The following is a 12,550-nucleotide window of genomic DNA, read 5'->3' on the forward strand; positions in this document are numbered from 1 at the left end:
GTGACCTTTGAGAGACGTCTCTGTGGTTTCCGTCCACGTTATGTTCACGTTTTCAAGAATCACGCTGTTATTTTCTTCCACAGCATTGTAAGCAGTGTCCATTTCACAGAGTTTACTCCAGATTTCCTGGTACTCCAGATAATTCTGGTAATGTGGTTTTGATGGAAGACATTCATTTGTGGTGGTGAAACACTTGATTGGGTTTCTTGCATGCTCCAGACAGACCTCAAAGTGTTCATTGACAGTGAGGAGGTTTACTGCAGGCATTTTGACCCCACTGATTATTTCTGTGCCAAGCTGCACTCGTAACACTTCTGCTTTCTTGAGTTCCATGTTCCACTCTTTATAGTGATTCTCATTTGACATCGTTATAGGCGTTATGTGGTTTTCTTCTTCTTTTACATCCCAGAGGCACTCCCTGACCTTATCCCAGTCTTCATCTTTAACTGCAGATATCATTGTGGTCCACTTTTTAACTGGGATCGGGATGACGTTTTTGTAGATCTGTCGCTGTGGCTTGAAGACCTCACTAAATGAGTACATTCTTCTTTTCCATTTGAGAGTGCAGGAATCGTCTTGATAGAACTCTGGCTGTTCGAATACGTTTAGGTTTCTGTACTTGATCATCAGCTGTGGCATTCTGTCAAGAGGAACTGAGATAAAAAATTCATGTTTTTTTGGAGAAATCTGACTAACTACTGCCAGTTTGGTCACATTACTAGAACTAGTTTCAGTGGCCTTGAGGAATGTTAATGACTCCAAGTCCTCGGTACAATCACATTCATCACAGAACTGATCGATGTCTTTCTTTGTGTAATCCAGATTTAAGTGGCGCTTTTTAGAGAGCACAATGTGGAGAAGCCTCTGAAGAATCAGGTCTAGATAGCGTCTCATGGGGGATGAAGCCCATGTGTATGCATTGAGCTGCAAGTCATAATGTCCTAATTTTGAAGACAAGTTGGAGCACGACCTCAGGATGAGAGATTTTTTCTGAATTTCCTTGAATTCATTTGCCATTTGACTTAGTGTAGGGTGGATTTCATCAGATATAATAAAATGAACCAGCTTGTGGTAATCTTTCTTTGCCAAAGCTTTCATTTGCTGAAACACAGGAGTAAGCACATGAATGAATGACAACTTAGCTTTGGTTTCTTCAGATGCTGCCCCTGAAACATCACAGATTTGTGAGAGACAAGAAGAGAAGGGCAGAAAACTAGAGTATCTTGTTTTAAACTGTTCCAGCAGTATATGATCTGGCATGGAGTGGCATCTTAGTGGGGTGAGATCTCTTGTTAGTTCATTGGAGATGAGTTCTTCAGCTACTGCATTGTTGTAGAAAATCATTAGCTCTTCAACCATGCACTTGGCCCTACAGTATCCATTTCTTTGTCCGCTGCTCCACATCCCCTCCAACCTGAACTTTCTAAGTTCTTTAGAAAAATAGTAGGCCACAGCAACACAGTTTTCTACACTGGTAAAATCTAGAGTTGCTTCATTATCATCCAAACCTTCTATTATCTTATTTACCTCATCGTATGATAGCCGTCTTTCAGACTTGATGGAAGAAAGGGTAAAAGAGGTGGACTCTATCTTTCTGGTGCTCTTGTTAATCATTATTACCAATGATATGGCCTTTCGTTCCTTACCTGGGAGTAGACTTAAGTATCGTTTTCTCGTGTCTCTGCTAAACATGAAAAGTTGTTCTGCATCCATTTCAATGGGATTGTAAATTGTCCTGCCTAGCTTTTTTGCAAATGTATCCTCCTCACTACCTTTCCTGATGTAACTTGCTGCATCAGTTATGTGAATCGCAATCATATATTGTTCTCCTTCGTCGCTCAGACTAAAGGCATCATCCAAGTCTTCTGCTGCAGGGGAATCTATGGTGAAAGTTCGGTATTTACAGAAATCCTCTCTGTTTTCATGTTCCTCTTGGTCAATTCTTGGTTTGACAGAGGGAGGAGTGCCTTCAATGCCATGTTCTAGTTTGAGACATTCATTATAATAGTCTTTCTTTGAGATAACTTTCGTAACCACTCCAAGAGGATACCTACGATTCTTTAGCCATTTCAGCACTTTGACAACTAACAGTTGATCACCAGTTATTTCTGTATATTCCTTTGTGTACCAGTAATCACTCTGGGGATCATACTTTCGTATTTCCACTTTGTCTTGGTTTTTTTGAAGGATGCATATCTGGGTCATGTTTCTTTTGACAGGTGTAACCAGTTGTTTAAGTCCCTCCATTTTACAGATAACGGTACAGCATTTTTCAGATCGTTCCATCAACCCTACTACTCTTCCTTTTAGTATTTCACCTTGATGTGGCTGAAGTTCTCTGCTCAGGATCTGAACACAAACCTCATCTCCAGGAAAAGATCTACCCACATATTCGCGTCCACTGATGCAGATAGCAGAATTTAGGTCATTGAGAGGTTTGGCATATGCCAGGTCAGGGCTCTCCATTTTAAGTTTACAGCGTTTGAACTCATGAGGTTTGGTCAACATTTTTTTCAGTTCCTCCTGACTGTGTTCTTGTTCAAACAGAGACTCCCAACGGAACTCTGGGCTTGAGAGCTTAAAAAGGGCCTTATGGATTTCTGAGGCTTCCTCAGGAGTCGTTCTGCTACCAGAAGACACATTCACCATATTTGACTTTGATTTAGATTTAAATATTTTCTTCTTTTTAGCCATAGTTTAACCTGGAATTACAAAAAAGATAATTCAGATCATTGTGGAAGCCTTGCTAGCAAACCTACAATAAAATGCTCATTTAAAAAGTATTCAAAAAGAGCAAGTTTCAAAAAGGATGTTGCTACAAAACACGTTTGTATATTTTTTAAGACTGGTCCAGAGTTTAGCACAAAGAAATGAAATCCATGACACTGGGCTAGCAAAAGCAAGCTCTATATCGCTGAGGGCTGCGTGTGGATGTGGATGTGGATAAATGTAACATTCTAATACAAGAATAAAGGCTATTGTTCTTAAGAGCAAAAGTGTTCACTTGAGAACAACAGATCCACTTATGCATTCGAAACAATGGATAAATGTTGGTCTCGATACAAAATTTAATTTAACAGTCACTGAATATAAAATAATCTCCAAAGTCAAATTACAGTTCAATAAAGACCCAAAAAACAGATCATTAATCACAGTGTACAGGGTGTGTTCCAATGAAAAGCTCTTAAAATCCACACAACATATCGCCTAATGCAAACAGTCATGCAACCATGAATAAATAAATCAGTGAATCACTGTTAACAACCAGAGTCAAAAGGTGTCAAGCGAAAGCCAGGATAAATACAGTATTTTATATTGAGCTAATTAGACTGTAATGTAGCTTAGTCCTCCAAATACATCATAACATTCTCCATATCAACTCATCTACATAATGGCACTTTACAAGCATTAAAAAACTTCTATTTTAACCCCTTATCTTATAAAATAAGGAAAAAGAAAAAGAGTAAAAACTTTTATGCATGATAGAAAATACAGAGATAAACAGGAAACGTTTACTCACATCACAAAGTTTTGGGCTCCTAAAAAGAGACAGTAGCTTCTTCAGGCTGAAATATTTATATGCATTAGCTCCTCCTTCCAGTAAGGTGCACATGACTTATACCTTTCAGTTCATATCTTAGGGCTGGATTCAGAGCTGGAGGATTTCATTTAATAAATGTCTATATTTAAATTGCTCTATGCACTTGAATAACTGGAATTTGTGAGCGGCCTGTTTAGATTATGACGACATGAATGTAGACCGCAGCTCTGATGTTACTTTAACAATATTTCTACTAGTCTCATTGTTTAGTAGGTTTACTAAGGTAAAGGAGAAATGCTTTTCAATGTGTTTTACAGCAGACCTAGAAAAACTGGAATTTGGATTTTGTCTCACTTTTCTCCTATAAATAGGATGTGAAATAAAACAAACCTTTCTATAATCCTGTATGGCAGAGATTTTCAGAAAGGCAGTTTTAATATTTACCTGTTCATAATGAAGAACGTACATATCACACTGGTGTGTGTTCACGTGTTCAATCATAACCACAAAACACTTATGATCTTTTCTCTAATCTCATCTTTCAGGAAACAAAAGACAAGGAGTTATTTTTACCCCATAGGAAGGGCAGGAACTGGAAATCCCAGTCATGGGGACAGATTGTGGAGATTAGGAGATTATTATGTGATCTTGATCTTGAACTTCTCACTGCATATATGAACATTTATGCAAATAGAGAAATCTCTAAAAAAAACAAGAATTACACATTTTTTCAGATCCATTAGATGCTTTTATACAAAAGCTGCAGAATCCAATCACAGAGCTGTTAGACAAGCTTCCTGTAGCTTTGGTCCAATGCAAATATGTAAATATATTCGACTTTCATATCAGTTGTAATGATCATAACCCCTGATCTCTGATCTTATGATAAGAAAAAGGAAATGCTTCTTCTTAGTGGACACACCCTCATGTTTAAGACGTCATAGGACGTACATTCATACAGGTCTCGCATAGTTCATACCACAATAGAAACTATCATGATGTCAATGCAGCACTCCCAATTTTAGCAGAGAAAAAGAAGGTGAATGAATTATAGTCCACATTTTCCCTCCAATTTCCACCAATTACCTGACAAAAGCCTCAGCCTTGCTCATTGTGGATAAATACAAAGAACTTTAAATCTTAAACTTTTTGTACTATTTGTAACTTTGTAATCTGTAACTTTTTGTACTATATTTTCTATGTTCTGTAAAGCTGCTTTGAGACAATGTCCTTTGTTAAAAGCTTATGCAAATAAAATTTAACTGAATACAAAATGTATAAATGTTTGTGTTCTTATGACAAATTTCTATTCTATTCAGATATCTTTTTCCCTGTATCTTTGTCGTTATGCATCTTTATGCATCATTATGTGTGTGTGTGTGTGTGTGTGTGTGTGTGTGTGTGTGTGTGTGTGTGTGTGTGTGTGTGTGTGTGTGTGTGTGTGTGTGTGTGTGTGACATACCTGTATTCTCTCGAAATAGTTTGTTCCCTTTCTTGCTTAGTCAAACTAACAATATATCAGAAAAACCTTACTTTCATTTTCATTTCAAACCTTCATTTAAGTTTCGTTTCTGTAAAAAAGTGCAGTTTCTCTGCAGTTACAGTAGGAGACGTGAAGGAACTGATTTATTTGCTTGTTTGTTTTGAAGTTATAAAATATTTCTGATTGCAGAGTGACTTCAGAGTCATCAAGATAAACAGAATTAAATCATAAGCATCATTAGAGATGCTCCAGCTCTATGGCAATTAGTGTTAATTAAGTGTAGCTAATAAACATGCCATCATGTATTAATGCTTGTCATGTGTGAGTAAAGATACAGCAGGGTGGAAAATAAACCAGAGAGATTGTTTAAGAAAAACACCATGCTGTGGGGCTGTGTGGCCAGTGCCGGTATTGGGAATCTGGTTAAAGTTGAGGGTCGCATGGATTTCACTCAGCAGATTCTTGAGAATAATTTTGAGGAATCAGTCACAAAGTTGATGTTAGGCCGGGGCTGGATATTTCAACAAGACAACGACCCAAAACACTGTTCAAAATCTATTTGGACATTTATGCAGAGGAACAAGTACAATGTTCTGGAACGGCCATCCCAGTCCCCAAACCTAAATATCATTGAACATCTGTGGGGTGATTTGAAGCGGGCTGTCCATGTTCGGCAACCGGAGGAGGAATGGTCCAAAAGGAGGAATGGTCCAAAATACATTCATCCAGGATCCAGACACTCATTACAGGCTATAGGAAGCATCTTGAGGCTGTTATTTCTGCTAAAGGAGGATCTAGTAAATATTGATGTGATTTTTCTGTTGGGGTGCCCAAATTTATGCACCTGTCTAATTTCGTTTTGATGCATATTGCGCATTTTCTGTTAATCCAATAAACCTCATTTCACTTCTGAAATATTACTTGTCCTTCAGTTACAGTATTTGATATGACTGTATCTATCCATTCCATTCCATTCCATGCCTGTATAGAGAGATCTATAATGTATTTGGAAAGTATTTAGACAGGACACTTTATTGTGTTTTAAATTCATTTAAAATGGACTACATTGATTTTATTGGATCATATTCTTCACACAACTCTCCATAATGACAGTGGTGAAAACATGAGTTTAGAAATTTTGTGTGTTCAGTCCCTTGACTGAAGCAACACACTGACCTCAGGTGTGTCCTGCTCATGTTGCTGTGACAGGAGTTCAGCTGTAGCACATTCAGCTGATGATCTGACGAACTGATTTAGAAAATCGTATTGATAAGCACACACCTCACACCACAGTTCTCACAATGTCTCACCAAAAACTAAGCTATAAAGTTCAATACCTCAGGATCAGATTTTGCCAGGATGTAGATCTAGGCAAAGCTTTGAAACCAGTTCTAAAGCTTTAAATGTTCCCAGGAGCACAGCTGACTCCATCACTGTGAAATGGTAGAAGAGTTTAACCATCCGTTCTCCTTCCTAGAGCTGGCAGTCTGATAACCTTGGACAGGGAGGTGACCAAGTACCTGGTATCCAATCCAGAAATATCTGAACCTGCTTGTAGGACAACAATCTCAGATAGATAACCCTCTCAAAAGCCATTTTTGAGTAAAAGATTGATGAAAACTATGAGCAAAAAGATTCTCTGGTCCAATGAAACAAAATATAAATGCTTCGGGCTGACCTTTAAGCACTTCGTCAGGTAAAGCTAATAAACTGGCTAGTACTATTCCTACGGTAAAGTGGTAGCATCATGTTATGCCCTGAGCTAATCAGTGGCAGGGATGGGAAGACTTTGAAGCATGACAATGAACAGAAGCGGCTTCTGGAAAAAGTCTCTGGATTTCCCTGAGTTGCTCAGCTAAAGGCCAGTCTTATCTCAGAGATTCAAATGCGCTATCCATTTATTCCAATTGAGTTTGAGATGATCTGCTAGGAAGCATGTCAAACCGCCCAAATCCAAGTGTGAAGGCTTGTAGAGACTTAACCAAGAAGACCTGAAGCTGTTATTACTGCAAAAGCACTTTGACAAAACACTGAATAAAGGAAACACTGCAGAATTTATATATGAAATTTTTTTCTAAAAAACCCTAAAAACATTTTTTTTCTTTGTCGTTATGGCTTGTTGAACTTAGACTAATTTCCAAAAGGGTTCATCGGTTGTAAATTCTTAAGTTAAACACAAAAAACCTGGAATGTTCTACAGTGTGCATCCCGCCCCAAAAAAAGAATTAAATGATGCATGGTGACATCAAAACTGTGCCTCACCCCAATAGTTTCGATTGCTTCATACCATGCTTATGTTTGACTCAATATGTATTTGGCTAACCACAGAATCCCTCAGACAAGCTTTCATAACTCTCAGTACACTCAGTACAACTGTGGTGAGCAAAAAAGCATCTTAGAATACATAACAGGTCAAACAGTAGGAGAACACATCAAGGAAAGACCAGGAATCTGAAGGCAGTTACAGACAGCAGAAGGAAAAAGCTTCTGAAATACTTGCTGATCTACAGTATAAGGAACAAATTAATACAGAATAACAAGGCACAATATGGTCAATTATTTTGCTTATTCTTTCTCCACCAATGAAAACAGTTCCCCAAAAAGCCACAGCTAGAATGACTGTTGTGTGTTGCCATGGTAACAAACAAACTGACTGACAGCCTGTAGTAGGTGTAGTAATGGTTTCAGTGTAACAATCTATTACGCGCGCACACACACACACACACACACACACACACACACACACACACACACACACACACACACACAATGCTGTAATTATATCAGCACCCTTGGAATGCCATTCATCCAATGAAAATAGTGAATCGATTTGTAGCTCCATGATTTCATAAATTGATCCATGACATTTAAGTCTTATGATTGGCTGGTTTAATAAATTTATTACAATTAAATTAATAGAGCTTTTAACAATGGGCATTGTATCAAAAGCGCAAAAGCTTTACTGAACATAAGAAACATAGTACAAAAAGTTTAATATTATACAAAGATTAATATTATACAAAGGTTCAAGATTAATATTAGACTTATATTTAAATGTATTTATCCCTAATGAACAAGCCTGAGGTGACTGATGCACTGTGGGGAGTCCATTAGATGGAAGAGGAAGAAACCTTGAGAGGATCCAGACTCAATAGTGAACCTCATCTTCATGTGGGTGACACTGGAGGGTGTGATTATAAACTGTTATAAACACCAGAGAGTGTTATTATGAATAATGTCCTTTCCACAATCAGATATAGTCTGAGAATTGTGTAATGATGAGGAGGTTGTTGTCCGAGACACACGGAGGCTGTTGTCAGACACACGTGGAGGCTGTTGTCCGAGACACACGGAGGCTGTTGTCAGACACACGTGGAGGCTGTTGTCAGACACACGTGGAGGCTGTTGTCCGAGACACACGGAGGCTGTTGTCAGAGACACTTGGTGTCGGCATCTTTTCTTGTCATCTTTTCTTGACGGTCCGAAGGCCTCATGGAGCAGAATCCAACTGGAGCTGGAATATCTCTAGATGCCTCCTCACATGTTTGAGTGTTCCCTATGCCTGAATTATAAATACAGTATGATTTAAAACTAAATAAGATCAACATAATTGACTAAGGGACACCATTGCAGACACTCTTCCTCTATACAACAATGTATCTTTCATTTATTCATTGTCCATAAATGGGGGAATTGGTGAGAAATATTTGGCAACCCTGTTCTCCAACCCAAACAACATGGCTGCCTCCCTATTAAAGGGGCCTTAATGTTTTCGAAGTTAAACAACGAGTAAATGTTTTGTTTGGTATACATTTACATTCAGGACAACATGTGAGTAAGTTTGTAGTGTTTTGATTTACATTTATACCATTGAAGAGCCGCCCGTTTCGAACTGTGTTTATCAGCTCGTCGTTAGCAGGCCCGCAGCGAGACCCCGGGTTTTCTTGCTAAGCTTCCCCGGACTCAGCGCTTCCCTGGACTCAGCGCTTCCCTCAGCGCTCGCGTGGCTAGTTACCGCTCCGCTGACACGGTGCATAAAACAGTAAAGCTAATTAGGCTAAGTGCTCTTTTTGTGTGTGACATATAAAAGACGTTTCTTCATTTTATTTTCCCCCAAACGAAAGTTTATTTTGATCGTATAGTTTGTCCTGTGGTAAAGTGATCAGACTTCATTTTGTACGAAACGAAATTTTTGGTAAGTTATTAAATTTCATATTTGTATTTATATGTCAATACAAAGCAAATGTGTAAAATGTACAACAAAGTCAATGTAAAATATTGTACATGTGATAAAAAGGATCAATATTGCATTAAAAGAGTGGCATAATACAATATTAAATGTATTATTGATCTGTATTCAGTCAGATAATGAGGTGCATTAAGACTTGTTAGGATTTTGTGTTTGCTGCTTTCTGACACACTGTTTACTTTTTGATATTTGTAACAGAATCGGAGGATGAGCAGGGGACGTGGCACAAAAAAAAGACTGCCTCCAGACAAGCCAGACACTCCTGAGTCTTATGATGAAGTGATTCTGGACGAGGTGAAGCAGCTTTTTAGCAAAGTTAGAGGGTACAGCGCTCCACCTGGAAGTGAATGGTGCTTACCAGACCCCAGTGTGGCGCTCTGTGACCTGCCATGGAGTCATCCACCTCTGCAGGCTCTGAAAGACTCCCTGAACGAGGTGAAGGATCGGCTCAGTGACAAAGATTTATCGGTGTGGCACCAGCACACTTGCTCCACTAACCGAGCGGGTACCATCATATCCCACCTTCGTGAGACCACCAATGCAGAGCTTTGCACTCAGGCCTGGGCCAAATTCTACGAGATCCAAGGAACCTTTAAACTCCTATCAGAAACAGCGCTTCAGAAGGGTGAATTCAACTCGGTTCATCTGTGTGAAGCTCCCGGTGCCTTTATTTCTGCACTCAATCACTTCCTCCAAACCAGCAGGCTGTACTGTGACTGGACCTGGGTTGCTAACACGCTGAACCCATATCATGAAGCTAATGCTCGGAGTTGCACGATTGCAGATGACAGGCTCATTGCTCATACTCTTCCTTGGTGGTTTTTCGGCTCGGACAACACCGGTGACATCATGCTTCAGAAGCATTTGCTGGAGCTGCAAGTGTTTGTTAGTAACATGCGCAGAGTGGATTTGGTCACAGCAGATGGAAGCTTTGACTGTCAGGGTGACCCTGGGGAGCAGGAGAGTTTAGTGGCTCCTCTGCAGTACTGTGAAACCGTGTGTGCTTTACTCTTACTTGCCCCAGGAGGTTCGTTTGTCCTAAAGATGTTCACGCTTTTTGAGCATTCGTCCATTTGCCTTCTTTACCTGCTTGTGTGCTGCTTTTGCTCGGTTCATGTTTTCAAACCTGCAACTAGTAAATCTGGAAATTCTGAGGTCTACATTGTGTGCTTAGACTTCAAATCCAAAGACGATGTCCGGCCGCTGTTGTCGAAGCTGATCCGCAACTACGGTCCAGAGATCATTTCAACTTCAGCATTGTTTCCAAAAAGCTGCATTCCCAGCTCTTTCCTCAGGCAGCATGAGGAAATCTGTGCGTTTTTCCATGATCTGCAGAGCAACACCATCCAGGAGAATCTGCAGCTCTTTACCAGTATGACTGCTGAGCAACGCAAGCATCTAGATCAGCTCAGAGAATGTGCTGCACAGTTCTATGTGCAACGTTTTCAGGTGCAGTATTTATCACGTAAGCGATGGGTGTGCCGAGGTGGATCTCTGGCTTGGGGGAAACCTTGCCAGAGGAAGCAGATGGGATCATATAACCAGCGCAAGGAGATACAGTTCAAGGAATGGAGGCAGCGTCTTGCACATGGACCTTACCAAACATGGATAGAAGAACATTTTCAGGGTGAGGAAGGACATCATTTTGTACTGACTGGTCCTGTGGCTGAGTGTGACTTAAACACATGGTTCAGTCATGTGGGAGCAACACTCCCAAAAGTTCGCAGCTCTGCTTTCTGTGATCCAGAGTTACTGGGTCTGCTTAATGAAGCCATAGACGGGCTCACAGTGGTCTTGAAGGAGCAGCCGTTGGCTAAAAACACACCAGCTTGCAAATCTTGCTCCATCAGGACTTCATCACCTGCCTTCATTTTAAATGAAATCTGCAGCCTTCCAGATGTTGATTTTTGCATAGTGTTGGTTGATAACCCGTTATGGAAAGATGTACCACTTTCAGGAACCAGTCTGCAGTTCTGTCCGGGTCCTTGCTACCCTGAGATGTGCATTTCCACTTTGCACGACGGAGACCCGCTTCTTCAACACAAGCTACTGAGCAGTGTGTTTGCAGCTCTGTGTGGACTCTCTGAAGGATCAGCACTGGTGGTTCCGTTGTGCTCGGCTCTGACCCGCTTCACCGCATCTCTGGTCCTCACACTCCACCTGTGCTTCCGCTCGGTCGGTTTCCGACGCTCTGTCTGCGGCCCACCTGTCGTGCTGCTCTGTGTGGGATTCTCTTCAGTACCTCAGATCAACACCATCCTACAGGATGTCCTGGACCAAATGAGAACGCTAGAACCCGGCAGGCAGCTTCTGCAGTTTGCTCCGATGGAAGAACTGATCAGAGGTTCACTGCCTCAGTTTCTGTCCAACCTCAACAACACGGTTTTGAGGCAGCAGCTCCATTCACTTCTACTACTGCAGCAGAATAGATGACCGCCAATGTCTCAGGGCTCTCCATTGCTCTTGTGTCTCCTTTACTGGCTTAGCCTTCCAGAATCCTTCTCTGGAGGAAGTGATAACTCTCAAAGACAGATAGTATTGTCTATCACTCTCATTCCTCAGGGCTTTTGTTTCCTTTTTAATAATTTTTCCGCACTCGCACATAGACACTACACAGTTTCTTCCACAGCGTCTTGATTGAATTCTGGCGTCTGATTGGTCAGGAGGTGTTCTGTACTGGTGTTCCAGCCGTAACACGAACAGCAGGTTTATATTAAAGTATATTAACTCGCTCTAATGTTACGGTTTCCAAAGCAACAGCTCAAACACAGGCACTTGTATGATGGACGGTCTTAAGGATAATCTCAGACCGATTATAAACATGTTTTTAAAAAAGCATGATGTTCAACAAAGTGAAATGTGTAATCGGTGATGTGATAATGATGATTTTTTGTTAGAGACCAAACGTGTTCATTAATAAATGAATCATTATAGTAGTACAAATGGCTGTGGGTCAAACAGAATAACACACTCCACACCGCACAGTTCTACACACATTGAATATAGTTCTGACTGAATGTTGTGTATTGAGTTATAGAATTATTTATATGAAATCTGTTAATGTTTTCAAGTACTTGAACTGGTACTGTGAGGTGTGTTAGCTACTATATTTTTTTCAACTGCCTTCGTTTATTAAAAGCAGTTTATTTATGGATATATGGTCTGTTATTATTTCATATAGAATGTTTCTTGTCTTTTACTGAGTGACTGTGTAAAAAAACAATACTGAATACATTTGATTAATGTATTATAAATGTATATACTGTGTGTATATATC

At 40.0% G+C, this 12,550-nt stretch overlaps 2 protein-coding genes across 6 annotated transcripts in view; one reads left to right on the forward strand and one right to left on the reverse strand.

Moving 5' to 3' along the window:
• Positions 1 to 5,121, reverse strand: part of helz2a (helicase with zinc finger 2a) — a 13,187-nt gene extending 8,066 nt beyond the window's left edge. Inside the window, exons 1-4 of one of the 3 annotated variants that reach the window (XM_047810206.1) lie at positions 5,004 to 5,121; positions 4,115 to 4,243; positions 3,521 to 3,566; positions 1 to 2,702 (exon numbers count right to left, since the gene is read on the reverse strand). The exon at positions 1 to 2,702 is cut by the window's left edge and continues 365 nt beyond it. In XM_047810206.1, coding sequence (XP_047666162.1) covers positions 1 to 2,694 — 2,694 coding nt within the window. In that variant the 5' untranslated portion in view covers positions 2,695 to 2,702; positions 3,521 to 3,566; positions 4,115 to 4,243; positions 5,004 to 5,121. The remainder of the gene's footprint in view (positions 2,703 to 3,520; positions 3,567 to 4,114; positions 4,244 to 5,003) is intronic. The other 2 variants (XM_027152224.2, XM_027152222.2) reach the window with 2 other exon arrangements.
• A 3,070-nt stretch (positions 5,122 to 8,191) lies between these two features.
• Positions 8,192 to 12,427, forward strand: cmtr2 (cap methyltransferase 2). Of its 3 annotated transcripts, none has more exons than XM_047810042.1 (2): positions 8,192 to 8,859; positions 9,472 to 12,427. In XM_047810042.1, exon 2 carries the CDS (start codon positions 9,481 to 9,483, stop codon positions 11,704 to 11,706), a length of 2,226 nt encoding a protein of 741 aa, XP_047665998.1. In that variant the 5' UTR covers positions 8,192 to 8,859; positions 9,472 to 9,480; the 3' UTR covers positions 11,707 to 12,427. The 3 variants fall into 3 exon arrangements, with proteins under 3 accessions (XP_047665998.1, XP_027008029.2, XP_027008028.2); XM_027152228.2 differs by having other exon boundaries at positions 8,192 to 8,855; XM_027152227.2 differs by having other exon boundaries at positions 8,196 to 9,219.
• The last annotated feature ends 123 nt before the right edge of the window (positions 12,428 to 12,550 follow it).

The sequence above is a fragment of the Tachysurus fulvidraco genome, chromosome 2, assembly GCF_022655615.1.
Source record: "Tachysurus fulvidraco isolate hzauxx_2018 chromosome 2, HZAU_PFXX_2.0, whole genome shotgun sequence".
Taxonomy (NCBI): Eukaryota; Metazoa; Chordata; class Actinopteri; order Siluriformes; family Bagridae; genus Tachysurus; species Tachysurus fulvidraco.

Coding starts and splice junctions, on each gene's coding strand:
- cmtr2 (XM_047810042.1), top strand. CDS start 9,481: ATGAGCAGGGGACGTGGCACAAAAAAAAGACTGCCTCCAGACAAGCCA.